A 27,986-nucleotide genomic window follows, 5' to 3' on the forward strand; every position below is an offset into this window, starting at 1 on the left:
TAAAAGAAACTTCTCTCAGTGGTATTAAAATTTAATGCTCATAAAACAGAAGTGTTATGAGCCATTTAATAGCTGTACAGAGCAAATGATGTAAGAAAAACAAAGTGACCCAACCGAAAGAGAAAGCAAAACAGAAATCAATTCCCCCTCTTTTGCTTAACTAAAAGAATACAAAGACTAGACCTTTAGACCAATAAAAATCCTCCATCCTAGAGTTAGTTATTTTGTTTCTTGTACCCCTCCTTAATCACTGATTAGTGGGATTTGTTGTCAAGTGTCTTTGGTGAGTTGTATCTTCAATTGACCTTTCTGTTCCCGCTACACTTGTTACACAGTTTGAGTTCTAACATAATTGCATATCTCAATGCAGAAATTTCCAAAATTTATGTGAATGGAATTTGAAATTCGTCCATTAAAAAAAAAACTAATTATTCTGGACATAAATGGGTTGTTAGCTGATGTAGTTTCTCCTCCTCCGGAAGATCACGAGGCTGATATAATTGAAGGAAAGACAAGTAAGAATTGTTTTGTTCTTTGTTTTTATGAATCTGGTTTATTCTTATGCTAATTTTGATTAGGTTTGAATTTGATTTTAGTATTCAAGAGACCTTTTATCTTGATTTTCTAAAGTTTCGATTTCGAAAATTTTGAAATCGGCATACCTTTTGCATAAAGAGTATTCCAGTCTTGAAGACCATATGTCAACTTCAAAATTTTCGAAGCAAAACTTCAGAATATCAAGATAAAATGGTCTCTTGAATACTGAAATCAAATTCAAACCTAGTCAAAATTAGCATAAAAATACACTGAATTCATAAAAACAAAAAGAAACTACATCAGCTAACAATCCATTTATATCTAAAATAATTAGTCTTTTCTTCAAAAGACGAATTTCAATTCCATTCACATAAATTTGTAAATTTCTGCACTGAGATCTAGAATTACGTCAGTAGCAGCCAGTCTTTTCTTCATCTTTTTTTCTTCGGCTTCCTCAGTTTTCTCAGTACTCACGGTATTTCCTTTGAGATCCATTCTGCTATTTTTCTCTTACTAGGCAACAATAATATTATTAAAATAAGTTACTAGAAATTTACAGAGAAAAATACAAATCATTCCAAACCACAATTAGTATTGTTATTTTTACAGTTCCCTCTCTTTTATATCAATGGCTTTATGAATGTTCAGAAAATTACTTTTTTTTTCTAAGATCCATATTCAGGAAACATGAAACAGATCAACAAAAGAATCAACATGAACCAACATTAGCAAAACAGATAAAAATGCTAATCAAGAACAGATAAAAACAAACAAACAAAGTTTGTTGTTATTAGATATTGTTACTGTTTCACATGCAAGAGTATAAAAGAAGTGATTCAAGAAACATAACATACATCAACATTAGCATTGGATAAAACAGATAAAAGAGAGTGAGTTAAAAGACAGAAATGGAGAACACAACTATCGGAACAGAATAAGGTCTAGAAAGATTCTTGTGCTTCTTTCTTTACACCATGCACGCTGCTAGCTCAGGAAAGCATAATCATCCCATATAAATTGAAGAAATGTCACCAACTGTGACTATTCAATAACCTGGAGAACAACCGTCCCGTATAAATTGCTAGCTATTCTTGACTTCCTCTCCACCTTGTCAATAAAGAATTTTGCTTTTTATTTTAGTATTTGTGCTGAAGAATCTGTTGAATACCTAGAAGTTAAACCTTGTTCTAGTAGTGATAGAGTCTTCTAGAAACCCTTGTCGGATTGTGCCGACTTCACCTTTATTTATGAATATATGTTTATAAAAAGGGAGTCTAGGTGGTGAAGAGGGCAAGAAGTTTGTATAGCTAGTCTTGGAGTCGTGAATTCTATTTCTTTTAGACTATAAATGAACTCAATTTGTCATGAGAGGGGAGGACCAAATATCGTTATTGAAATTGTAACTCTGAGAATTTCATTTTACATAACAAAACAAAACTTTCAGAGTCTGAATGATGCATAAATTTGGATAATTGAGCTTAAGTTATTTATATGAATAATTTAGTTGTTTAAGTATTGGTATGATGTGTGGACTATTGTGTTGGATAATTTGCGTCATGATGTGTGGATTGGTGTGTTGGATAATTTGGTTGTTTAAGTATTTGTTATAAATCTTTATGCCATAAATGTTTACATATTCTTAAGTTATCATTAATTTACCCTTTTTTGTTGTTTGTGTCTCCTTTTTGCAATGATTGCTTATATGATGAGTAAATGAAATTACAGGTGATTTTAGTTAAAAGGCTAAGGGTTGTGTTTGAAATCTCATGTTTTGGAGCGATGTACATAGATATAAGGTGTAGTTCCTTGATTTTTTTTATATTATATAAAAGGTTAAGTGACTTATGTATTTTTTTTAAGAAATTTTAAAGATTGAAAGGATTGTAACTACGCCATATTAGTATGCTTGTGTATATTTCTTCCATTCTTATGACCAGGTTTGCTTAATACTTAAATGGTAATGGTTCAATTAGTAATGTAAATCTATAAAATTAAGATTTTACAAAAACTTGTAATAAATATTATATTAATAATTTTTTATAATTAAATGATAATATAAACATTCTTTCTAATGTCAATAAAGGTTATATAAATATTAACTTAAAAACTAGCCTTAATCATATATTTATATATATATATATATATATATATATATATATATATATATATATATATATATATATATATATATATATTCCTGTAATATTTTACATAATTATAAGTAACGGAACAAATTAAATAATTACATTATTTTAAATTTATAGATTAAATACATATTTTCTTACATTTTTTAATATTACAAATAAATGTTGCAAACAAGTAGAGTTGTAACTATAATACAATTACTAATTATATGATAAGGCTAACTTTAAACATTTCTACTTCTTTAATCTTAATCTTCTTTAATTTTAATCGTAAGCAAAATATTATTCGGAGGGTATGTGATAGCAACTGTTGGGAAAGTTTGGAAACATCGGAATTGATTTATTTTTAAGCAAAGGAAAGGTAGACTCAAGAATTTTTTGTTCAACTCAAGTGATTGCATAAGTTTGGATGAAACGCATATTGACTGATACTTGTACCCTTCTTTGTGCTTAAAATATTTATGAACCGATAACTTCTGTGTACTTAAGTGTGACAAGTGATAAGTTTTGTTATGGCTCAATAAAGGAGGGAGCATGGGTACATGTTTGAATAAATAAATACTCTACTTTAACATGCATCAATTTCACTTCTACCCCTACTAATTAGATTCAAATGTGCATTCTTCTTTTTAGGTCTTGTATCAGAGTTATTCTAACTATCAAGATGAACTAAACCTGCCTTTGCCATCACCTGGTATAGCAAACAAAACCCAATCCCACGTTTATATTACCTATTGTAAGCTCACACATAAAATCAAGCATTCCAAATACCAGTCAATCAACAAATACAACACAATATGCATAGATGTAAATCAGTTTCACAGTCAGAACTTTGCTTTACAACTCAGAGATGACTTTAGAAATACTAAAGCGCCTCATTCCCACTAAGCATCAATTCATACCACAACCAATTGTAATAAACAAAAATACTTAATATGATAGATTCAATGCAACAACGTCACGTATTGAAAAGAAGCAAATTATAAATTATCTACATCTCACTTACTTACTTCACTCCTTTATCATTTACTAAAATTGACATACGCATTCCAGACTAAATTAGCACATATTGCATCCAATACTGGGCAGAATCGTAGCATTAGATAACACACCAATTACAACACCATATAACACACCACAATCGTATCGACAATTGTCAAACTATAAAAATGTAGCTAATCAAAGTGTGAAATAACAATCTCACCATATCACAACAATTACCAGCACACTCAAAACAGAGCAACAAGTTCCCATCAGGTCATATAGTCAGATAATTATCACAATCAAGTTTGAAATACCCTTGAATGTAATCAACCATCAAGAAATTGATAAGGCATCATGAACACAGTCAAGGTAGCATGGCATTTCAATTTTCCCTTTAGTATAAAAAAGAAATGTAAAATAGAGCAGCCATATTGCATTCAAAATAGCGTGTCACGTTCACATATTCAAAAGACCCAACAAGAACATGTTCCATCATTCACACACATTCAACAGTAAAACAATCACAGTTTTACATTAACTTCCCATACCTGTTTTCGGCCTTGCAACCACCGTTGCGCTTTCCATTTCGCACTCTGAAGTCTTTGCTATCTTCTCCAACCTCCATCCCCTGCTTCTAAACTCTTAGCTCTCTAACCACATTACTCGTGCTCCTTCCCCCTTTACAGCCTCTTGAACTCAACCTCGAAACCTCCGAAGAGTTTCAGTAACCCCTTCATTCCTCCCCTCTCCTCTCCTAAAAAACTGCACTAAATTAAAAATTAATTGGCTTGAACTGAACTTAAAAATAGTTCCGATGAACTGAACTATATTTTACTCTATTAAACTATACTAAACTAAACATCTCTAAATTGCACTTAACTATAGTATAAACTGAACTGAACTATAGTTTTGGAAAAAAAATCTAAAACAGACACTGACAGAACAAAATAAATAATCACTGTAAGTTCAAATCTGTCCCATGTGTTGGTACCTAAAACCAAGAAGCAGTTTTATGAACACAAGGCCTGATAACATCCTTCCTTATACGATAAACAACATTCAGAAAGTGTAAACACAATACACTGCTTGGTTTCTGAAAGAGCCTGCAATGGTTGCAGAGCCAAAAGCATATGCAGGGTTCATTGACCCACCAGAGAATGGACCTGCCGCCAAGACACCTGCACCAGCCACAAAGCCATGTTATGAGTGAATGGCTATATTTTAGGGATGGTAATTATTCTAAATGTTATTGTATGCTGAATAGTAAGGAGGTCTTATTGGATATAAATGCCTACCTCTGCTCTTCTATATATAGGAACTTACTAGCAGAATGTTGTGTGAAAGTTATACCTTGATTAATATAATATGATATTGATCAAATTATAAATATATGTTATACCTTGTTTATAATGTCTTTCCTAATTGAAAGAGCACTATAATCCTGAATGAAATTATTGACATATGAGAAATGCACAAAAGAGGGAGGGAGAGAAGTGCATGAAAATTTTGTTAATAGACGATGTCAAATACTCAGAACATTTGCATCCCTGTGGTCTAACATCACTAACGACTAAACCACTCAGAATTTACAGTCTGAAACTTTCCTATTCATGAACTAAATTCCAAATAAAAATAGCAAAGAGTGTCCGCAAGCAACAATATCTACAACCAGATGAAATTTTGAAAAACAAACTGAGGTTATGATTGATGACTAAACTATCAATAACTTACGTTCAAAAAACTTTACCCCTCATGAAATTCCAAATAGAAATAAGAAAAAAGAGTGCACAAGCTATACCTAGACAAGATCAAATTTTGAAACATAAACCGATTTTGTCAGTAATGTCTAAACTACCCAGAATTTATACTCTGAAACTTTTCCGTTCCTGAAACAAACTCTTAACAAAAATAAGAAAAAAGAGTCCACAAGCTACAGCTCCAGCAACAAAATCAAATTATGAAACATAAATTGATGTTATCACTGATGACTGAACTACCCAGAATTTCATGTCCCATTTTGTGCCTAGTGTGCATTAGTGTATGGCTTCTAGAGAATTGACATTGGAACAAAATTAACAGTTTCAGAGCAAGGGAAACAAACGAAAAGACAGCATGGTGAGAGTGAGATAAACATAATCGCATGTGAATGTGATGAGAGGATGGCATTCAGGTTGGTTAGCTTCAGAAGTTGGGTCTCACTCCATTTGGGCTGGGCCTGGGCTGTTGATGTTATTTTTCTCAGGTAATTTATAGATAATGGACATTATTTCCTTGTTAAAAGGGTGATACTCAATTATCGTCATAATAAAAATTAACCTGATATAATTAGACATAGAGGTATCAAACAGTACTATAAAGGATGCCTTCTTCTTGTTATAGGTCATCATTAAATAGAACTTCTGTTTGTCTTTGAGTTGCTTCCTATTATCCCGTCATCATTATTAATTATTGTACGCCCACAGATTTTAATAAAAAATTTGCCCTAGATAGCTATAAGTTCTGAAATTTAATGGACATGCTTGCACTTGGGCAACTGGGGAAGGATGAAAGATATGCTCCACTATATCAGCTTCTTATGATTTTTCTAAACCAGAGGCTAGATACATACTTAGACTATCATGCTGCCAATTTCACATAGTTGAAAAGCTATGATAAACACAGTTCATAAGTTATTAATATTTATCAATAGTGTGTAGTGCTGTGTTCCCTTAATTTACTATGACAATTATTTGATGTTTTAGGTCTTCTACACCAAGAACGCATTTCCAAAATAAGGCGGGTCTCATGGGTGGATCTTAGCTAGGACGGTTCTTGCCCAATTCCAAAGAAACTTATTAGGTGAACACTACAGGTAAAATTATATTGGGCTTCTATGTTTCTATTTGTGTTCTTCCTAGCATCATTGAATGTTACAACGTTCTGTTCAGACCAATGATGACGATGTAGAACTATGGGTGGTTAAAGCCATAACTTCAAGTTAATTGACTGTAAAATGGACCAAATGAAAGTAATAATTGTTACCTCAAATTCTGGTCTCTCTGCATCCCACCCTTACTCTACTCTGGGGATTTTTTTTATTCAGCATCATAAATATTCTCCTCATTTTCAAACATCCTAAGACGATTTTTCTATCCCACACCCTCGGATCTAGTGATCTCGCATGCAGAATCGATTTTTGTTAGGCTCGGGTGAAATCAAGAAAAAAAAAACTATATTGATTTCTAGATCAGGATTTATGCAGAACACACCTTAGTAACACTTGCAGCGGTTCACTAATTTTCTGTCAAATTTTTGTCTGTTTTGGGGTTTATGTTGCGTTCTCCAACAACACCAACAGATCTATGTTGGTGTCGTGCTCAGTTCTGCGAGTCCTTTGAGTTTTCCTCATCACCCTCTTCTATCTCTTTGCCATCTCACTGCTCTTGCATTTCCTGTATCTCGTTATTTTGGATAGTTGGCCCTAACTTTAATTCCAACAAATCTTTTTCTAGCATCCAACCAATTCCATCCAAATAGTTGAGGCATTTTAAAAAGACCTTTGAAACCCTTAACAGCGCTCAACATGGGTCTCTTTTTACTGTGTATATCCAACTCTATAAAGGGTTTAAGAATCATTCTTTCAAATCGAGATGTGTCAAATTTTACAAAGATAAACATATTTTCATCCATTAACCATACACCGAGGTTTTCTATTTATTAAGAAAGACAATTTAAGATTAACAATGTTTCAAATACTGAGGTAGCAAAAAGGGACCTCTATCCCAGGTCGACAATGTTTCAACATATGCAACACAATCCAACTCTTTGTGGCACATTAAGATGCACGGAGTGTGTCGAGGTATGGAGGATCAAGCACACCAAACTATTGAAGAAGGAACAAACCCTTCTCAAAGAGCATGTTGAGAACCAACCAATTTGTTCCTAGGATCTGGAAATTGCTTAGAGTCTTGGTTAAATTAAAATTTTGGAAGTTGAATTAGGCATGGCTAGCAACGCTATAAAGGCAATGGAGAAAAATAGAAAGGAGTTTAAGGACCTTGTGGAAAGTCTTAAGCTAGAGCTGAAGAAGGCCAAGAAAGAAATAAGGTTGGGGCAAACTTAAACACACAATGCATTGGCTTCACCGCCCAAGCTTTGGAGGGATATGTCATGGGCATTAAGAAAGTTATTCGGCAAGCTTCATGCTTTGCTCTTAGCCTAGATACTTCAAAGTTTAACATAAATAAAGATGTAATTAATGAAAACTTAGTTGATGACTAAGTTTCTTAAACTAGTTATTTCTATGCTTTTGCTTGAACTTATCATTTATGTGATATTTGGACTTATATATATATATATATATATATATATATATATATATATATATATATATATGTGTGTGTGTGTGTGTGTATGAGGTTTTCGTATTCAAACTCTTATGTAATTCAATATTTACTATGTTTCATCTTAAAGTTTCATCTTAATATAGGGCATTTGTTGAACTCCCTTGGTTGAAATGGATTATTTATTTTGAAATACAAAATAAAATATATATTTTAAATTATATTTCAGATTTTAAAATACAAAAATTATATTTTGAAAATTTTAAAATACAAAATAAAAAAAACATGTACAAATTATGAAAAATTATGGGATATAGGCTGAAATTGTGCAAGTGCAGCTAAAACCTCTCTATCAATCTATAACAGAATGAGATAAGTTTGTTTTGTACTTTAAAATAATCAAAAAGAAATCACTTAAAAAATTTCACTTTCCAAATAACAGAAAAGCAATCCAAACTAAATAAAGCTGTCTTTTAAAGAAAAGTATATAAATCATAATATGTTTGAACAGTCGATAAATTCCAATAGTATTTTCCAAAAGGACATCTCAGTCACTATACATGAAAAAAACAACGTTCAAATTCCATGATAACTAAAGTTTTGTAACACGTGTAATCTAAATCAAAACCTTCATCAATGTTCAAATCAAAACAGCAAAACTGTTTGAGGACAAAAAACATGACCTTTCTGTCTTATTTTCTGTTTAAACCAATCCAGTGCCCAGGATATCTTCCAAATACACTTCAGACATACCTTCATTTTTGCTTTCTTCAACCAGGATCTCTTCCAAAGACATCTCAGACGTAAAAAAAGTTTAATCCTTCCGATATTCAAGAATATATCTACTACTGCGTGTGATCCGACCACTATTTTCATTACTAATGGTTTGGCCAAATGGGTGTTCCTTAACATACTTTCTCATATCTTCAGCTTTTGTCAAGCCTTCTAGAAATGCTCTCAGTTCTCCTCCTTCAGCTGTCATGAATTATAGGACACTAAATGTCAAGATTATTGTGTGTCAACAAATGACTCTTTTAAAATATAAAATATCAGAAAAAATTGACTTAACATTCTCCTACCATATTACAAAACTATACTGTTTTTCCTTTCTATCATTTCAGGACAAAGACTCAAGCAAGAAGTTACTTAGATAAAATATGTGTTCATTACTCAAATGTATACAAGTAGATCACATGAAAGATTTTTACCTAAAGAGTTGTCGTTTTTATTATGATAATTGAATGTAGGAGGGTAAACTGAGGTGGTTCGCTGAATAAACAATAAAAAATTTAAAACAGAAGGTTAGAAAATGTAGTAATTAGGTTATATAAAATGCTGAGAAGTTGTAGAGTTAAAATTGTTTACCGGATTCAACCTTCCCCTATAAGGACAAACATCCAACATCAGAGTATTTGATTCATTGTAATACAATTTATTCCAGGGAAGATTAGGATCATCCTTCTGCCATAGTTTCCTCAAATCCTTCGAATAGACAACACTCTTCTTTCCCTGCTCATAAATCCAGAATTGAGTGCAATAAGAACCATCCTGTATATCAGAAACCAAGAAAATGCAGAATCAGAAGTGCAAAAAATAAGAGTGAAAAGGAATCAGTAGGTAGATTGTGGCCGTTGTCATCAATTTCATGAAGATTGTAGTTTCTATAGCAGAGTTATGAGTTAATGCAAATCCTCCATTGTTAATTTCTAACATGATTTTTTCAAACCTTTCATCTCTAAATTATTGTTTTTAAGAGTTCACTTGAGTTCACTAAAATGAAATAAAAGATGAACAAAGACCGACAGTGAACAGTTTTCACCAAATACTTACCCAACAGAAAACCAATTTGTTTTTGAAGAAGGGTGGAATCAAATAGTCAATATCCCGACCAACAAATTTCCTGTGATAATAAGCAACATAAATTTTTGTGCTAAAAGCTAATTGCTAACCACAAAACATCCAAAAACAAGAGCACAGTTCAGAATTCTATCAGAAAAAGAAATGAATACACAAAAATAGAAAATTAGACAAAGGTAGTTAGAAGAGTACTCCAATCTCGAAGACCACAAGCCAACCTCAAAATTTTTTAAGCAAAACTTCAAAAAATCCAGATAGAAAGGCCTCTTAAATACTGAAATCAAATTCAAATCTAATCAAAATTAACATAAGAATAATCTGGTTTTATAAAAACAAAGAACAAAATAATTCTTACTTGCCCTTCCTTCGATTGTTACATCAGCCTCGTGATCCTCCGGAGGAGGAGAAACCACGTCAGCTAACAAGCCGTTTATGTCCAAAATAATCAATCTTTTTCTCAATGGACGAATTTCGACTCCATTGACATAAATTTTGCAACTTTCAGAACTGAGATCTGCAGTTACGTCAGTAGCAGACATAGTCTTTTCTCCATCTTTTTTTTCTTCGGCTTCCACAGTATTTCCTCTGGGATCCATTCTCCTATTTTTCTCTTACAAAACATTGGCAACAATAATATTATTAAAATAAGTTACTAGAAAATTTACACAGAAAAATACAAATCATTCCAAACCACAATTAGTATTGTTGTTCTTACAGTTCTCTCTTTTATATCAATGGCTTTGTGAATGTTCAGAAAATCACTTTTCTTTTTTCTAAGACCCATATTCAGGAAACATGAAACAGATCAACAGAAGTATCAACATGCATCAATATTAGCAAAACAGATAAAAACAAACAAACAAAAAGAGTTTCTTGTTATTAGATATTGTCACTGTTTCATATACAAGAACACATGCAAGAGTATAAAAGAAGAGATTCAAGAAACATAACATACATCAACATTAGCATTGGATAAAACAGATATAAGGGAGAGAGCTAAAAGACAGAAATGGAGAACACACTTATTGGAACAGAATAAGGTCTAGAAAGAATCTTGTGCTTCTTTCTTCACACCATGCACGCTGCTAGATACACTGACACATGAAATGAGGGAGGGCCTGTTCAGTTTTACTTTTTAACGTAAGCTGAGGAAAGTGTAACCGTATGTTGCATATCCGAGTGGGAAACGTAACCAGAACGAACCCTCACACACTCTCACTAGCACAGAACAATGAACAATAGATAATGGATGAATGAATCTCCTTTATTGATAGAAATATCTGAATCAAAGAAAGCAAACAATAATTGGGAGCATAACTTCCTTGAGTCACTTGGGAGCATAACTTCCTTTACAAAACTCAATAATCAAAAGCGTGCCCTTCACCATAGGGTTTAGGCTTTATTTATATTAAATATTTCCCTAGAATATAATTCTATTTGCTATAATTAACTTATACTGAATAATAGAATATAATTCTATTTACTATAATTAACTTATACTGAATAATGGAATATAACTCTAATTACTGTAATTAACTTGTATTGAATATTTCTTTAGATATAGCTTTGATTACTATAATTATCTTGTATTGTATTGAATATCTCCTGCCTATCCTAACTGTTGTCCTAGTTAAGATAGTCACTCTTCAACCGATTGGCTACGGTCTTCCCCTCTCCCCATTGCTCTGCTTGAGAACTCACCGCCTTCGGTCGTTCGGCTCGACTCCTTACCATCATCCACCGTTCAACTTGGTCTTCCTCCTTCCACTTTTCGGTCTTCTCCTTCTCCCCTATACCTTCCAACCCCTAACACCGTCCCATATAAATTGAAGAAATGTCACCATTTGTGATTGTTCAATAAACTAGAGAACAACCGTCCCATATAAATTGCTAGCTATTCTTGACTTCCTCTCCACCTTGTCAATAAAGAATTTTGTTTTTTGTTTTAGTATTGAGCTAAAGAATTTGTTGAACACCTAGAAGTTGAACCTTGTTCTAGTAGTGATAGAGTCTTCTAGAAACCATTGCCAGATTGTGCCGACTTCACCTTTATTTATGAATATATGTTTAAATACCTTAATGTTCTATTTCCTTTTGTTGAAATGTATTATGTTTAATACCACTGTTGTGTGTGTGTGTGAACTTAACTTTAACGGTTGGGATTGTTTTCCACCTACCACGGTACTCTATTTATAGAGTACAAAAACATTGTAATAAATCCATCAATGAATAAAATGTCTTAACTCTAAGTAGCTCTTTAAATGGTATCGAGAGCTAGACCCAGACTATTTTCCGCAGTCGCAACCCTCCTCGCCATCAACTTTCACCCTTCTTCCGGTGAAGTCAAGGGTTAGGTTCGCCTTGAGAAGCATGACCCAACCCTGGTGCTTGCCGCCCCATTAGCCTCCGCATGCGCCGCTTCACTCCGCAAGTCTCGGGCTATGTGTTGTGTTGTGACAATCACTTGAGAAAGAAGTTCTAGATATTTTGAGACCCTACAAAACTTGTTTTGCTTTTTGGAAAGAGGCACAAGATATTTTTGCTAATGATATACAATGCCTTTTGATGCAACTGAGAGAGTAACTTCTCTCAAACAAGTCAATCACAATATAGAGGAGTTAAAGACTTTCTTTGAAGCTAATTCATTAAAATGTATCAACAAAAGACTTGACAAACATTACATGGTTCAAACATTACATGGTTCTAATTCTGAGAGAGAAGTTTGCACTCGGATTTTGATCATGTACGTAATCAAGTTTTAGCATGTGATCAAATCCCGTTAATGGATAATTTAGTTGTGTACCAAGGTTGGTAAAAGATAGGAATTCAACTAATGTTAGAGACTTCAACAATGGTAAAGCCTCAAGGGAGAGGAAAATGTAGAAGTAATTGAGGAGGTTGTGGTAGTCGGAGTGGGCGTTTGGAATGCTCATACTATAAGAAAATTGGCCATACCCAAGAGAGATGGTTTAAATCTGTGCAGGTGTCTAAATCTGATAATTTAGAATCTAGAATCTCCAATGAAGAGTACCAAGATTTTTTAAGGTACAAATCTGAAAGATCTACTGATCTTGATCAATCGTCCTCAACTGCATGCATCTCTCAAACTGTAGAAAGTCAAACTTCAGGGATACTTGATTTAGGTGCCTCAGATCATCTGTCTGGTAACCTACCTTCATTTTACTTCTTCTCAGAAAATTCCTCATTTAATTACAGTTGCTAATGGATCCAAAGTGGCATCTCAAGGAATTGGCAAAGTTTCCTTGTCTCCATCACTAAATTTAATTTTGTTCTGTATATTCCTTATTCTCCCTATAATTTAATCTTGTTGAAATGTAATGTATTTTAGAGTGGGCCTTTTAGAGTGGGCTTTTTTAGGAGCCTTCTGTTTTTCTTTTTTATGTTGATCTACTATCCCTTAAATAGGGTAGTATGGGTGTTAGGGTTAAGTGGACAGTAATAATTAAAATTTCAGTTTTCTCTCCCAACTCTTTAAGTAATCTCTTTGAGTCAATTGACTCGTTCATTAAATTGACTTTGAGTCCTAATTCATTTGTCATAAAGGAACATGGAACAAGTCGTCTTATTGGAGGACGTGTCATGAGGACTTTATTTCCTAAAGCCTAGCTCCTATGTTTCCTATCTTTCAACTTTATCTCCAAAACTTTTGCATGATCGTTTAGGTCACCCAATTTGCATGATTGTGAGTCTTGTCAGTTAGGAAAACATGTTTAGACATTTGAGACACGATGTAATTTGGGGACCTTGTTGTGTTACTTCTTTTGGTTTTAACTATTTTGTAACCTTTATTGATGAGTTCTCTCGATGTACTTGGGTTTATCAAATGAAAGAGAGATCTGAACTTTTAGACATATGTATGTCCTCTTTTAACGAATTTCTAAACCAATTTGGAAAGACAATTAAAATTCTCGGGAGTGATAATGCCAAAGAATATTTTTCTTGTAAGCTTTCATCTGTTTTATCTTCCAAAGGAATCTTATATCAGTTAATGCATCTTAATACTCCACAACAAAATGATATAGCTGAGAGAAAGAATAGACATCTCATTGAAACTGCACGTTCCTTGATGTTAAATACTAATGTTCCTATTCATCACTGGGAGATGCAGTCCTCACTACATGTTTTTTGATAAATAGGATGCCTTCTTCTTCTCTTGACAATAAGATTCCTCACTCTATAATTTTTCCATACGATCCTTTAATCATGTCTCTCCTCGTGTTTTAGGGGGTACCTTTTTTGTTCATAATGTCTCTCCAGGTCTAGATAAACTTTCTCCAAAGGCTATTAAGTGTGTCTTTTTGGGATATTCTCGTCTTCGGAAAGGGCATAAATGTTATTCTCCCTCAAGAAAAAGGTACTATATGTCTGTTGATGTCACATTTTTTGAGGATACACCCTTCTTCTCATCCTCTAAGCAAGATTCTTCATCTGTTAAAGAGATGCTTCCAATACCATCATGTGATCCCTTAGTTATTCCTGCCTCTCCACCAGATACCCAGACCATGGATCCTTCATCCTCCTCGTCCTCTCTTGACTCAAATCAAGCTTGGCCTATTACTCTTCGAAAAGGAATTCGATCTACTCGTAATCCATATCATGTTTATATTTTTTTGAGTTACCATCATTTGTCTCCTACATATTTCTCTTTTGTATCCTCCTTTCTAATATCAAAGTTCCTAATAATGTTCATGAGGCACTTCATCACCCTGGATGGCGACAAGCCATGATTGATGAAATGCAGGCACTTGGGAACCTGTACCTCTTCCTCTTCGTAAGAAACCTGTGGGCTGTAGATGGGTATATGCTATTAAAGTTGGTCCAACTAGTGCAATTGATGGTCTTAAAGCTTGTCTAGTAATGAAGGGTTATACTCAAGTTTATGGTCTTGACTATTGTGATACTTTTTCTCCTGTGGCCAGAATCAGTATTGTTCGTCTTTTTCTTACCATGGTTGCCATTCATCAGTGGTCCCTTCACCAATTGGACATTAAAAATGCCTTTCTTCATGGTGATCTAGAAGAGGACATATACATGGAGCAACCTCCTGGATTGAGTCGTGTTGCTCAGGGAGAGTCTAAGTTAGTTTGTAAATTAGAGTGTTCACACTACGGCTTGAAACGATCACCTCGAGCTTGGTTTGGTAAATTTAGCCGTGTTGTGCAACAATTCGGATTGAGACGACGTGAAGCAGATCATTCAGTGTTTTACGAGCATTCTACTCCTGACAAATGTGTTTATCTCATGGTTTATGTTGATGATATTGTGATTATAGGAAATTATGTTGCTAGAATTGCTCAATTAAAGAATTATTTGTTCAACCACTTCCAAACCAAAGACCTAGGTCGTCTGAAATACTTTCTTGGTATTGAAGTGATAGAATCAAAAAAAGGAGTCATCACTTCACAAAGAAAATATGCCCTTGATATTTTGGAGGTATGAGAAATAGAGAAGATTGGGAGAAAATATCCCCTTGTGTGTTTAGCATACACATAGGGTAGTTTATTTATATTGTAAGATATGGGCCAATGCCCTAAATACAGAATAGACAAAGCCCAAATAACAGAAACACACATCTTAACATCTAACAGGAGGAAACAAACCTGAAAGATTGCAAGCCCATTGATAATCCTATGGACTCAAATCAAAAATTAATGAAACCACGGTGAACCTTTCTCCGACCCAGAAAGATACAGAAGGTTGGTTAGGAAGCTAATCTATCTTATCATAAGAAGACTCGATCTTTCTTATCCGGTGGGAGTTGTGAGCCAATTTATGCAAAATCCACACATATTAAAATGTACTTAAATACAATTACATCATTCTTTAAAACTTTAAAAAAATTATGGAATAAAATACAACTTTATAAATAACCCAGTATAGATTTCCCATCTCTTAAGCCTATACACAGACAAGCAAACAAACAAGTATGGGTGAACTATTGAAATAATACAAAACATATACCACTTTAAAATATATTAAGTTAAAGCATTATAATTAATCGAGAATAGTTTCCTCATATTTAACAATATCAATCACCACAATTATCATTAACTAAATACATTAGTCTTTAAAACTAGTTATCCTAATGATTATGGAAATACAACTTAGTTAAACAAGCATAGCCCATCAATATAGCAAGAATCTCATCTTAATTATATACTCTGATGGACTCTCATTGCATATTTGAACATCTAAGCATATCGAAAGCATTTAGATACTATATATACGCTCAACTATCGTAAACCAACCACCAAAACACAATAGAAAACTTACTAATATTTAAAGAATCGATTTTCCAAATTATAATCAGTTTCTCACATAATGCTGAAACAGCGTCTTAATGCCAGCTTAAATCATTTAAACTAATAACTCTTCACCATCAAGAACTAGTGGTAACTGTCTCTACACATACTTATCTATTAGTGATTATTCCCAAAACTTAATTCAAATTACTCTTTTTCTTGATAAATTTATTTTAGATTCTATTATTCTACTATAGCATTATAATCTAATTATTATTTAATAAGCATAAGAAAAACACCATTGTTTGAATTAATATTCTTGAATGAAATAATTTCAATCATTCATATGTCAGTCACATTAAATTAATTCTACGGAATTATTACAAGTTACCTATTCTCTAATTCAAATATCCTTTAATTAAGGTTCTATCTTGGATTTATTTTACCTTATTAATATTCATGCATTACATTGAAATCCAAGTCCATTTTAGAACTTACTTATATCTCAAACCCCTTTAAATTTCTAATATACCTATTATATTTCTAAAATTCACGTCTCAGACCAATTTCAAGTTACCATGACTTTCACCTATCTAACCAAAAACACCATAACTATTTATAACCAAATGATTACCTACTTTAATTTACCATTTAATTAACTCAATATAGCAACTTAATAACAATATTTAATTATCTACCAAATTTAAACCTAAAACACAAATATGAACCAACTCTACTTTTTCTTCCATTTCATGTTTAATAATTAAGCATTTTACTTACAATAACAATACAATCCCATGGCTCCACCATTAGACTATATAACATTGCAATCCATGTAAGAATTATGATTTACGTATATGCCATATGACCTTTCCTTCTTTTTCAATTCTTATCTATAAAAAAAAAAAAAAAAACTACAACCAAATGTCCAACATATTCCCCACCACTATACCCCTTTACGTAAGATCATTTTCCATTCTAATGCCTAATAAAATCCTCCATTTCCATTCCTATTGTTTATTGCCAAACCAACTCTTTCATGGCATCTCTCATTTAGTTCACGCCTAAACATTACAATCTAAGTCTTTTCCCATTTAAACAAAATACTATATACTAATATCCAATTTTAAAAACGAATCAAATCCCTACATAAAATACCATGGGTTTAATGTCAAACACCCATGTGGCAGTTAAATTAGCCTATAGTTCAAAGTAGGACATCAGGCTAAGTAAAACTGTTTTTTTATTACTTCATAGACCACAAGCAAAGCATCACTGAATTTCTACCAGACCTTAAAATTTCGACATGCATTTTGATTAATTACATTAAACCCCCAACAATTAACTCGTGCAGATTCAACATGTTACTGGTCACTATTAACAACACCTTATTCTACACTCATAGACCTTATTTAATTCATATAAAATTTTATTCAACTTAAAACCCACTCCAAAAACAATCCTAATTATAAACCATTAACCCACTCCCTTTAATTCTGGATTAGCATGCACCGAGACCCAATCCTTTTTAACATGAAGCTGTAATCAATTACAAATAGAGTAAAATAGATCAAACACAATGTATACTGTTCTACCAGGTTATCGGACATGTACAGTATAACCCAATTTTAATTCAAAGCATTACAACCCATGCATTCACTTCTTGTTACTGATCATGATAATAAGGTGCCAGATTTTCTAAACATTTCCAACCATCCTAACACTTCATATCATGTAGCATACTATTCCAGTAGTCCTATGATTCAAGTCTGCAAACTAAATACGAATTCAAGGATACTACACCTAAGCTTTTTAAATCTTAAGGCCATCATTTCACTAGTTTATATTCATACCACAACATTTAGTATTTCACAGTTTAACCCTGTCTCTGTACCTGACCAGTCTCTAGAGTGATAACATGCAACTCACGTCAACATCAACAAAGTAAAACAGCTTTCATACCATACACATATCATCTGACTCATAGTTAAATTAAATACTCATAAGTAAACGCACATTCCATACCAAACAGAAACAATACTTCCTTTAATTTATGTATAATTAGGAAAAACAGAACTTCATCAATTATGCAGATCGGGTAAAAGGTTTCTTACAATTTAGAGGTACATATTAGCACCTCATTATGTAGAGAAATCACCTCATATAATACTCTAATCAATCAGAATGACATTTTAACACTAGACACACATATAATGTTTAGAACAACACCAATTTCACGAGTAATGAATCAAAAGGATAATATCAAGCATACGAATAACACAATAAATAAGTTCATTCGGTTTATCATAAATTTTTCAGACTCACAATATTTAAACCACCAAGTTCCAACTAGCTCAAACAGACTTAGAACATGTTATCATTAAAATATTTTATTGCATCAACCTCCAAGTGTCAGAAATCATCGAAAGTACAGAAAACAATTCAATCTTCATACAATTATAAATAAAGGTGAGCTCCTCACATACATACAATTCATCAGAATATTAGTAAGTAATAATGAAACCCTAAAGTTTCAAAATTAAACTAAACTTCTATTCACAAACCACACGGTACAAGGAATAAAAGCAGTTTTGTTCCCCATACCTGTTCTTGCCTTTTCCCCCACTGCTACACAATCCAGAGCTTATCTTGTATCCGTGACCCTCTCTTCCTCCCTTTCCATTCCCTCTTTCCCTAAAACTATATAAAAGAGTCGCAGGGCTCCCGTGAACAAAAGAGACCTCCGCTTTTTCGCCCTTTCTCACATTTAAATTTGGGTTTCACGGCCCAACTCAAACTAAACAAAAAATAAAAATAAAAGCTAGGGAGACACTGCTGTGCATAAGGATCGAACACTGGTCCCCTCCCTCTGGGAACAATAATTAGAACACCCACACTTATTTCAATTTAAACTATTCTATTTTGCCTACTTTCTTATTTTCACATTTTAAATTTTAACTTAACTAACTATTATTTTATTTTATTTTTCACGCAATATTTACCCGCACTATACAAATAAGCAATACAATATTTTCAGTATTATTTATTATTGTTATTATTATTTTAAATAGACAAGATTCTTATATTAACTTTATATCCAATAAAGTATATAACAACTAGGATCTTACAAATAAGTTCATGTATTTTTACTAACTAAAACATGATCAAGAGGTTGGGTGAACTTCCCTTAACCGTGTCTAATATGGGTCTCTTTTTACTGTGATTCCCAACTCTATAAATGGTTTAATAATCATTTTCTTTAAATGGATAATGATATTCTGATAACATTTTAACATCTACGCGTCATTTTATGATTGGTCCAAAATTATTCCACAATGAATAATAATAATCATAAACACAAACATGGATCAATCACAGAATGACACATAGATGGTGTTAAAATGTAAAAAAATGTTGTCAAAGTATCATTATCCTTTTCGAATTGAGATAAACGTATTTTCTTCCATTCTAACCATACTCCAAGGTTTTCTCTTTATTGGAAAAGGCCAATAAAGATTAACCATGTCAAATAATGTGGTAGCAAAAAGGGAACACTATCTCATGTCGACCATGTTTCAACATCCACGACACACTCCAACTCTTTGCGGCACATTAACATGTTGCGGGGTGTGTGCCGAGGTATGGCGAATCAAGCTTCCCTATGCCTTATGATGCGTAAATGTTTGATGTTGTTGGGGGCATCAGGATGCCCTCAATCTGCCAAGGTAATGATAATGAGGAGCCTAACCATCCTTTGTCATTTCCAAGATGCCTTGGCAAAAAACAAAGGAGCTGAAAAAAGAAGGTGGAGGAGTTGACTAAGGCCAACACCAAACTATTGGAGAAGGAACAAACCCTTCTCAAAGAGCAGGTTGAGAACCAAGCAATTTCTTCCAAGGTTGTTCAGCGTCTTGGTCAAATTAAGAATTTGGAAGTTGAATTAGGCATGGCTAACAAAGCTATAAAGGCAATGGAGAAAAATAGAGAGGAGGTTAAGGACCTTCAGGAAAGTCTTAGGCTAGAGCTAAAGAAGACCAAGGAAGAAAAGGATAAGGTTCAAACCATTCAGTAGAAACAAGGAAATCCCTTGGCGAGGCAATATCGTGAGCACCTTAAATGTCAACAAAACTCACTTTTAATTCTATACACCTTAAGGGAGAGAGACAAGGAAACAAGACTGACTTTGAGAGAAAGTTAAGCTCCATTTGCAAGAGATATGAAATGAGGCTTTTCTCGAAAACAAATAGATGAGAACAAAGAGGTATTACCATAAATGTGATCAGAAGAGAGTCAATTATTCATGAATTTTGACCTTCCATGAATTGAGAAATGCAGGTTGTAGATGTACTGAGAGATTGAGATGGTTGTGTCAAGCTATTAAACTTTAACCTTAGATAATCTTGGTATTCATCCTCAATGAACTTAGAAGTGGAAGTTTTTCAATCTTTGAATTATTGGCGGTTTTGGAAGGGAAACCATGTAAGAAGTAGCAATTCTCTTGAGTGTGACCCATCCTTTTACAGTATGTGCATTGAGGACGTCCCTGACCTCCTCGTCCTCCTCCTCTAGTGCCACGTCCTCCTCTTCCTCGTGTGGCAACCATGAATGGTCAAAATTTTATCTCTAAGGTGATCAAAATCGGGATGTAGGGCGCAAATGATCAACACCATGTAAAATTTGTCTAATTTCTTCTTGATATCCTTTAATGGGTCCACTTCCAAAAACATCATGAGTTCTTCGACAACAAATTGAGTTTCAGCATGAAGGACACCATATCATGGTCTATCATTTTAAGAGATGCAAGCTTGTTTGTAGTATCATAGAGACGTTAAATATCGTTGGCATAGATGCTTTGAGCTTTCTTCCCAAAAAGAGTGACAAGTTTTGAAAGCCCTTGGAGATATAAGAAGTTTGGGTTCCACTGTTTGTCATAAAAGGGCACATAACAGGACCACATTTCAACGGCAACAGACCATGATAGATAATTATTTCCATTTAACTTCTCGGAGGCAATTGATAGACTCCTAGAGAAAGAAAAAGGACTGCCAGATGCCACCTCTGAAGAAGACGAATCGTACCAGCGAGGAACAAGAAAACCCTAAGGCTTTCTCCACTTGAATGGATTTGGAGGAGAGTGCTTGAATGGATTTGAGAGGATTTTAAGGTAAATTTTGTTGTTGTTTATTTGAGTGAATTTGGAAGTAAGTGAGAATGGATTTGGAAGTAAAGTTTGTGAGAATTAGTGTAGGATTTGATTAATGTGACAAATTAAAAAAATTTCCTTCCAAATCCACTCAAATAAAACAAAAAATTTACCTTTAAATCCTCTCAAATTCATTCAATCACTCACTAGTACAAAATGTGCTTTTAAACTCGCACATTATACCTCTGTTTACATCAAACCGCTGCCTATTCAGACGCGGTGGCAGTTTGGTAAATAAAGAAACCTTTTAGGCCTCGGTTAAAAAAAAACCGGTGCAAAACAGCTATACTATTTCGGTTTTAAAGGCAACCGGTGCCTAAACATGGTCAAAAAAATAATACTGCTTCGGTTGCACGCAGAACCGAAGCATAAAGATCTGCAACACGTCAAATCAGTGAAGAATAGGCACCGGTTAAATTAAAGAACCGAGGCCATAGGCCCAGATCCTCCTGGCCCACGACCTAATTAGGGTGAAACTTCTTTCCCTCTTTCTTTCCCTCTCACACCGCACACCGCACACCGCACAACTTCTTTCCCTCGCACACCGCACACCGCACACCGCACACCAGCAAATCTCTTTCTTTCCCTCGCACCAGATCCCTCAGATCCTCATCTTCAACGCGCCCCAGCAGCCACGCTTCTTCCCTTTCTCTTCTTCCCTTGAGGCGCGGCGATGCGAGGTGAGGTGCGGCACTGCGAGGCGCGGCCAGGTGAGGCGCGGCCAGGTGAGGCGCGGCCAGGTGAGGCGCAGCGAGGAGCGGCGATGCGAGGCGAGGCACTGCGATGCGCGGTGATGCGCGGCGAGGCGCGGCGAGGCACTACGAGGCGCGGCCAAGTGAGGCGCGATGATGCGAGGCGCGGCGATGCGAGGTGAGGCGAGGCGAGGCACGGCGATGCGAGGCGCGGCGAGGAAGGCGGTGGCGCGTTGCGAGGAAGGCGGCAGCGGCAGCGGAGTGAATCGATTTTGCATTTTAGGGTTTCTGAAATTTCATTTTCAGATTTGGGATTTTGTTCTTGTTTTTGCAATTTAGGGTTTCAGTTATTCATCTAATTTTGGGGGTTCTTGTGTTATCTGAATTTGCTCATTTTGTGAAACGTTTGCTGATTTTGTGAAACAGTGTGCTGATTTTCAGTCCGTTTCAGTTCGTTTCTCAGTTCATTTTTCAGTTCGTTTTTCAGTCTGGGATTTGAAATTAAAATTTGAAATTGAAATCTGAAATTGAAATCAGATACTCGGATTTGAAGTTAAAATTTGAAATTGAAATCTGAAATTGAAATCAGATACGAAAGAGGGTAAAGAAAAAAAAGTATCCTACTACCTCGGTTTAGGTTCTAACCGAGGCCGTAGAGAATTACAAAATGTCCCGGTTAAGAACCGAGGCAAAAGGGCTACCACTTTTTGTCTCGTCTGAATATGCCTCGGTTCAAAAACCGAAGCCTATGACTAAAATGAACCGGTGCAGTATACCTTTCCTGCACTAGTGACTCTTCTCTAAATCCATTCAAGTGAACAAAGTGTAAAGGTTTAGATGGATAGAACTGTAATGACAGCCGGTGGTGGATAGCCTACAGCGATGGAAGGCCGGCAGACGGTGGCTGCAATGGACAGTGACAGAGAGCGACACCGGCAAGACAAAAACCAGAGCGGGATCAACCCGCTCTAATACCGAGTTAAATATAGTAAAAATTATATGTGAGATTAAATCTCACTTGTGTTAAATACACGTATAGGGTCATCTATTTACAATAGAAGAAATATGGGCTAAACCCAAAATATGAATAAGAAATAATAATAAACTAACTAAAGATAAAGATAAATATATAATATATCTAACAAATTTCAACAAATAAATATCACAGTTTAAATTTCTTAAGAGCAAAAGATGGAAGATACCTACTGGTCTTACATCAGGAAGTTGAAAATGAGTACCAAATATTTCAGCAACATAACCCCGCGATGGACTATCATAGAAAAACGAAAACCTTGAGGTAGTATAGCAATTTTACTTTTAGCCTTCCACATTTAAGTAATGTTTAAGAGTGCTACAATTTTAGAAGCCAATATGAAACACTAAATAAAATATATGGAAAGGTATACTTCTGAAAAGCCAACCATACACGCGAAGCATTAGAGAACAAACATCATAAAAACTTTATTAACCACAATGCCAAAGCAGAAATTAATGCAAGGAATAATTAACAAAAATGCAGACAACAGTTTGTCCTTATAACAGCACCTGTTTTGATCAAAGAAAAGGCAGAGTTGTTTCATGTTAACAAAAAAAAAAATACCAGCACCTGTTTTAATCTCTACACCTCAATGTTAATAGCTATAACATCTTCTACTTGGTTCAGTTTATGTAAGAAAAGGTTCACCAACTAGCAGCTCATGTTTCCTAATAGTAGAAAAGCAAGACTGCACCTTAAGAAAAAATAAATAAAAGCTACAATTTTGTTTTTAACAATTCCACACGTCCATACCTATCTCCATCATGAGTCCAGCAACTTTGCTTGGTCATAATATCATTCCAAAATACATCATGAAAGGAAAGAAATTAAAACTTAGCTTTGAAAAAAACTTAGCTCACTAGATACTGCTGCGCAAGTGGATGAGAGTGCCAAAGTTCTCTGATTCTCTTAAGTTTCCGAACCCCTTCCTTGCTGGTTTAAGCCTCACATTTATCTTGCTTTCTCAGCCTCTCGGATGCACACCAAAACTCTCACGAAAACTCCTCTCTTCCTTGCTGTTTTCTCTTCCCTGTGCTAGCAAACAGCCACAACAACGCTCCAGACAGATCCCAATTATATAATTTCAAAACTGCACATTGGTTCTAACAAAAAAAGCCACAAATAAAGCTAGAATTAGTCCACAATTATATAGTTAATAGAGTATTTTACCAAACATAATAGCTCATCACTCAACATTAAAGGCAACTATGGTTTCAATCCTGTTAACTCAATGAGCATGCATTTGTCACACAATTATACAAATAATTTCACATATCCAGATTTTCATTACTAACTTGAACAGTTTCAGCGATTATCACCAATTGCATCACTTAAGTTTCATGACCAGATTAAACACCAACTTCCCCACAAACTCATACCAACGTAATCTCCCAGTTACATGATATTTTCATTCAATTAAGATGGAAGCATTCACAACAACTAAAACAATAAACCAATCGTAAAACATCAATAATGCAAGAAGTATTACAATAATTATCATCACTTCAAAATGCACCTAACTGTCACTGCCCACAATAAAATCAATCACCCCACAATAACGCTTGAATCCTCTTCCCGCATCACAACCAATTCACATTTTCAATAATATGCATTTTCCAACCAATCACAGTTTATGCCACAACCTCATTATACCTCGTGAAGATCATCAACAACATACATATATACACCAAGTCAATTACTTACAATACCAAGGTATACAAAATAGCCACCGGAGAACCCACCTTGACTCACTCACCCGTGCCATTCTGTCATCACTCAAGCCAACATAATATGCACACTAAATTTGCCACTAATTAATACAACCCCAAAATAAATAATAGGTCACTGTTTCTCTACCAAGGCCTAAGCCCACACTACAACCATTTATATTTCTATCACTTACCAACAAGGATTGCCCACACACTACATGCAGCGTCATTTTATAACGAAGGAATCAAACCAAACAATAAATGGAAAACTAAACTCTGCAAGTAAAAGCCATGCACTAAAAAAAAAACCTCCAATTTACACCATAGCAACCCAAAGGAGAGAGTCTTACTCTCTGCTCTTACTACACTCGCTGCACATAAGGTAAATTTTCTAGCCATTAACCACCAAGTGGGACTCACGCGGTCCCTTCTACTAAATTCACAAACAAAATAAAACTCTCACTCCACTAACACGTTTCCATATTCTCTACCATGAACATCATTTATCTCTTTCTCAAAAGCTCGCGGGCCCACCTTTCTTCTAATAAAACAAGGGTAATGGTAGGTTGACACACCTAAACTTATTTGACATGATTTTTATAACAAGAGCGTGAGAAATAATGTGTGTAGATGTGTATCAAAGAATATTTTCTCATAAAACAAACATCTCCCCCACCCTTCGTATAAACATCTGGTCATGGATCAGGGAATAATACATGCAGTGAACCCAACCAACAACTCTCCATCTCACTTCTCTTCACTCATCCAATTACAACTAAAACTCCAAGACTTCAACTTCCCCTTCACCAATATCCTTCATCACCCTTATACCTCAACTTCACCACCCATCATTCAACCTAACATAATCTCCCAACTATCACACTATCTCTCTTCTTCTCTTTCTCCTTTGCCCTAGCCGAAACTCCCTCTTTTCTTCTCTATTCACATTGCACATTCTTCATTTAAATTCCTGGGTACACCACACTTTAACTCTACTCAAATCTCTTATTCACCCATCATGTCCAGTACCCTCACACCCCCATATATATACTCAAACAATCTCTGAAAACACACACTAGGCAGCACCAAACAGACACAAAAACAGCCTTGTATTATTATTCTTAAAAATAAAGAATACAATAATACAATTCGTACACTTCCAAGGGAGCAACCTCCCCTCACACAGGAAAACAAATATCCTGTCACTCAGAAAACAATCAACTCAACAACCAAGGGAACCAGTCCGTTCTCAGAGGTACAGACTTGTCCACACTAAGATACAAAAAACCGTGAAAAACACCAACCCTCCTTAAAATGCCAACCCTCCCAAGGAACCACAACTGCCTAACTGTTTTCCCCCAAACCCCTCTAACAACTATATTTTGTTATTATCTTCCCTTTCTTCTATCGTCCACATTCATATCCTATCACAATCTCTCTTTCATTATCCTTTTGTCATCCCGTCAACTATTCAAGGTGTAGTGATTACATCCACCCAACTCTTCCCACTGCCACTCTATTGTCCCTTCCCCGTTCTTCCTTTCCCCCAACAACCAGTGACCTTAGAACCTTCACCACTACCCCTTACACCATTTTCTTTTAACAGAACCCATGCATGAATAACCCTCTCTCTCCAAGCCAAGACACACACACCACCCAACGAAAGTATTCCCTGCAATGCTATATTTATAATGAAACCTTTCCAAACCACTCTCATGCGCATGCCAATCCTTCCCTTTCATTTCTTCTATTTCTAGTAATAACGAAGCCCATCTTTCCCTTGCTTTCTCACCACATCACAAACTCATCATCTTCTTTCATATTTCAATTACGTAACACCAATCCCATGCAACTCCACTTTTTGTTATTCACCACGATGGGACCCGCACTACCTAAACTCTTCCTCAATCTCTCAATTTCTCTCACATCATTCACGTGTTACTCCCCTTCTTCTACTCTCACCAACTTTCGTTTCCTTCCTCTTTTCTATCTTGTCACTAACCGAAACCAACTCTAACAGTACCTTTATCTTGCACTCTTATCCTATATTTTTCTTTCTTCCATTCTAACCTCTTTCTTCCTCACACTCCCTAAAGCTACCCATGCCCACGTATCCATATATTCCTTGCATTGCATGTTGTTTTATTATAAAACCTATTCTAATACAATTCTCTTCACACCTTCCTCTCATCTTAACCCCACTCATCACCCCCTTCTGTCTAAAAAAGGTGAAGCAGGTTTGCCTCATAAGCAAAAATACACAAGAGAAGAACCTAGAGGTTTCATGTGAAACCCTCAAGCATTCCCCAACACCGTCTGGCAGAGAAGACATAAACAAACCCTCTCAATGTCAAACAGAGGCCTAAAGAAGAAGAAGAAGAAAAAATGCTAAAAATAATATCACACGATACCCTTATTCGATCCATAACACACCCACATACATACCATTTCACAACAAGTCCGAAGTAATCACGCGACACTATAACTCGATCACCACACGTAGAACACTACTCAATACCATAGCTATTCAACACCCTATACTCAACAACAAGTTTCAGTTTCTTCCATTACATGGCCCTCAAAACAGTAGCCAATGACAACACCTGAAACTCTTAACTTACAACAACCCTCCGAATCTCTCACTCTGCACAAATAGAACACTCCATGCGTATATCTCAATCAAAGAAGAAACAGCTACAGCACACCAGGGATCATACAATGTACAACGCATCATCAAACCCTACCCACACAAGATATTTTCTAACGACTCCCCTTACCTTAGGTTTCCAGAATGATTCAAAGACTCTAGGTGTGACCGAGAACGTTCACTCCTTCTATGGATCACCACACGCTCACCGGAAAGGATAGTAGTCTTCCCGCTCCTCCCCAAGCGTTCTGGGTAGAAACAAAGAGACTAGGTTGCCCTCCCTCATCTCACGGCTGCTCCCAAATATCACCTCCCTGCTTTGATGCTTTCCCTCACGGCCGTAGTAGGTAACCTCCTTAAGTTTTACCCTAAAACTTACTTAAATATCACACACCCTTCCTGTTATAATTCTATCTTTTTTTCTAAACTTTGCATGGCCCAAAATATTCCCCTAATCTAATTATAATGGGCCCCCATAAGTTTCCTTAATTTGCATCTAATTAAAGGAAAAACTAACTAACCCAGTGCCCCAAACCACACTCACTCTCGGTTTTAAATAACAATCCTAAAGCCCAAAACCCTCTACGTTACC

The 27,986-nt window shown here is 35.0% G+C and overlaps 1 protein-coding gene across 12 annotated transcripts; it reads right to left on the reverse strand.

The window, feature by feature from the left end:
- LOC124826351 (uncharacterized) lies at positions 1 to 27,729 on the reverse strand. Of its 12 annotated transcripts, none has more exons than XR_015781596.1 (10): positions 27,525 to 27,729; positions 23,899 to 24,141; positions 10,200 to 10,454; positions 10,037 to 10,136; positions 9,818 to 9,887; positions 9,353 to 9,535; positions 9,196 to 9,256; positions 8,741 to 8,962; positions 4,214 to 4,843; positions 1 to 1,050 (listed from the first exon to the last, which is right to left on the reverse strand). XR_015781596.1 is itself a non-coding variant. In XM_047299166.2 (7 exons), the coding sequence occupies exons 2-7, from the start codon at positions 10,438 to 10,440 to the stop codon at positions 8,802 to 8,804; spliced, it is 816 nt and encodes a 271-aa protein (XP_047155122.1). In that variant the 5' UTR covers positions 10,441 to 10,454; positions 18,712 to 18,916; the 3' UTR covers positions 8,549 to 8,801. The 12 variants fall into 12 exon arrangements, 1 of the variants encoding a protein (XP_047155122.1); XR_015781598.1 differs by lacking the exons at positions 23,899 to 24,141; positions 27,525 to 27,729 and adding exons at positions 10,560 to 10,617; positions 18,712 to 18,920; XR_015781604.1 differs by lacking the exons at positions 23,899 to 24,141; positions 27,525 to 27,729 and adding an exon at positions 18,712 to 18,911 and having other exon boundaries at positions 4,214 to 4,419; positions 4,747 to 4,843.
- Between the last annotated feature and the right edge of the window lie 257 nt (positions 27,730 to 27,986).

This window comes from Vigna umbellata, chromosome 8 (genome assembly GCF_029865625.1).
Source record: "Vigna umbellata cultivar VRB3 chromosome 8, Vumbellata_1.0, whole genome shotgun sequence".
Taxonomy (NCBI): domain Eukaryota; kingdom Viridiplantae; phylum Streptophyta; class Magnoliopsida; order Fabales; family Fabaceae; genus Vigna; species Vigna umbellata.

What these genes read in the sequence shown, in the direction of transcription:
- LOC124826351 (XM_047299166.2), bottom strand. Translation starts at nt 10,440, where the DNA reads ATGGATCCCAGAGGAAATACTGTGGAAGCCGAAGAAAAAAAAGATGGA. An exon ending in ATAGGGGAAGGTTGAATCCG is followed by an intron (nt 9,257 to 9,352) that starts GTAAACAATTTT and finishes TTGTTTATTCAG; the next exon opens with CGAACCACCTCAGTTTACCC. An exon ending in TAAAAACGACAACTCTTTAG is followed by an intron (nt 8,963 to 9,195) that starts GTAAAAATCTTT and finishes AATTCATGACAG; the next exon opens with CTGAAGGAGGAGAACTGAGA.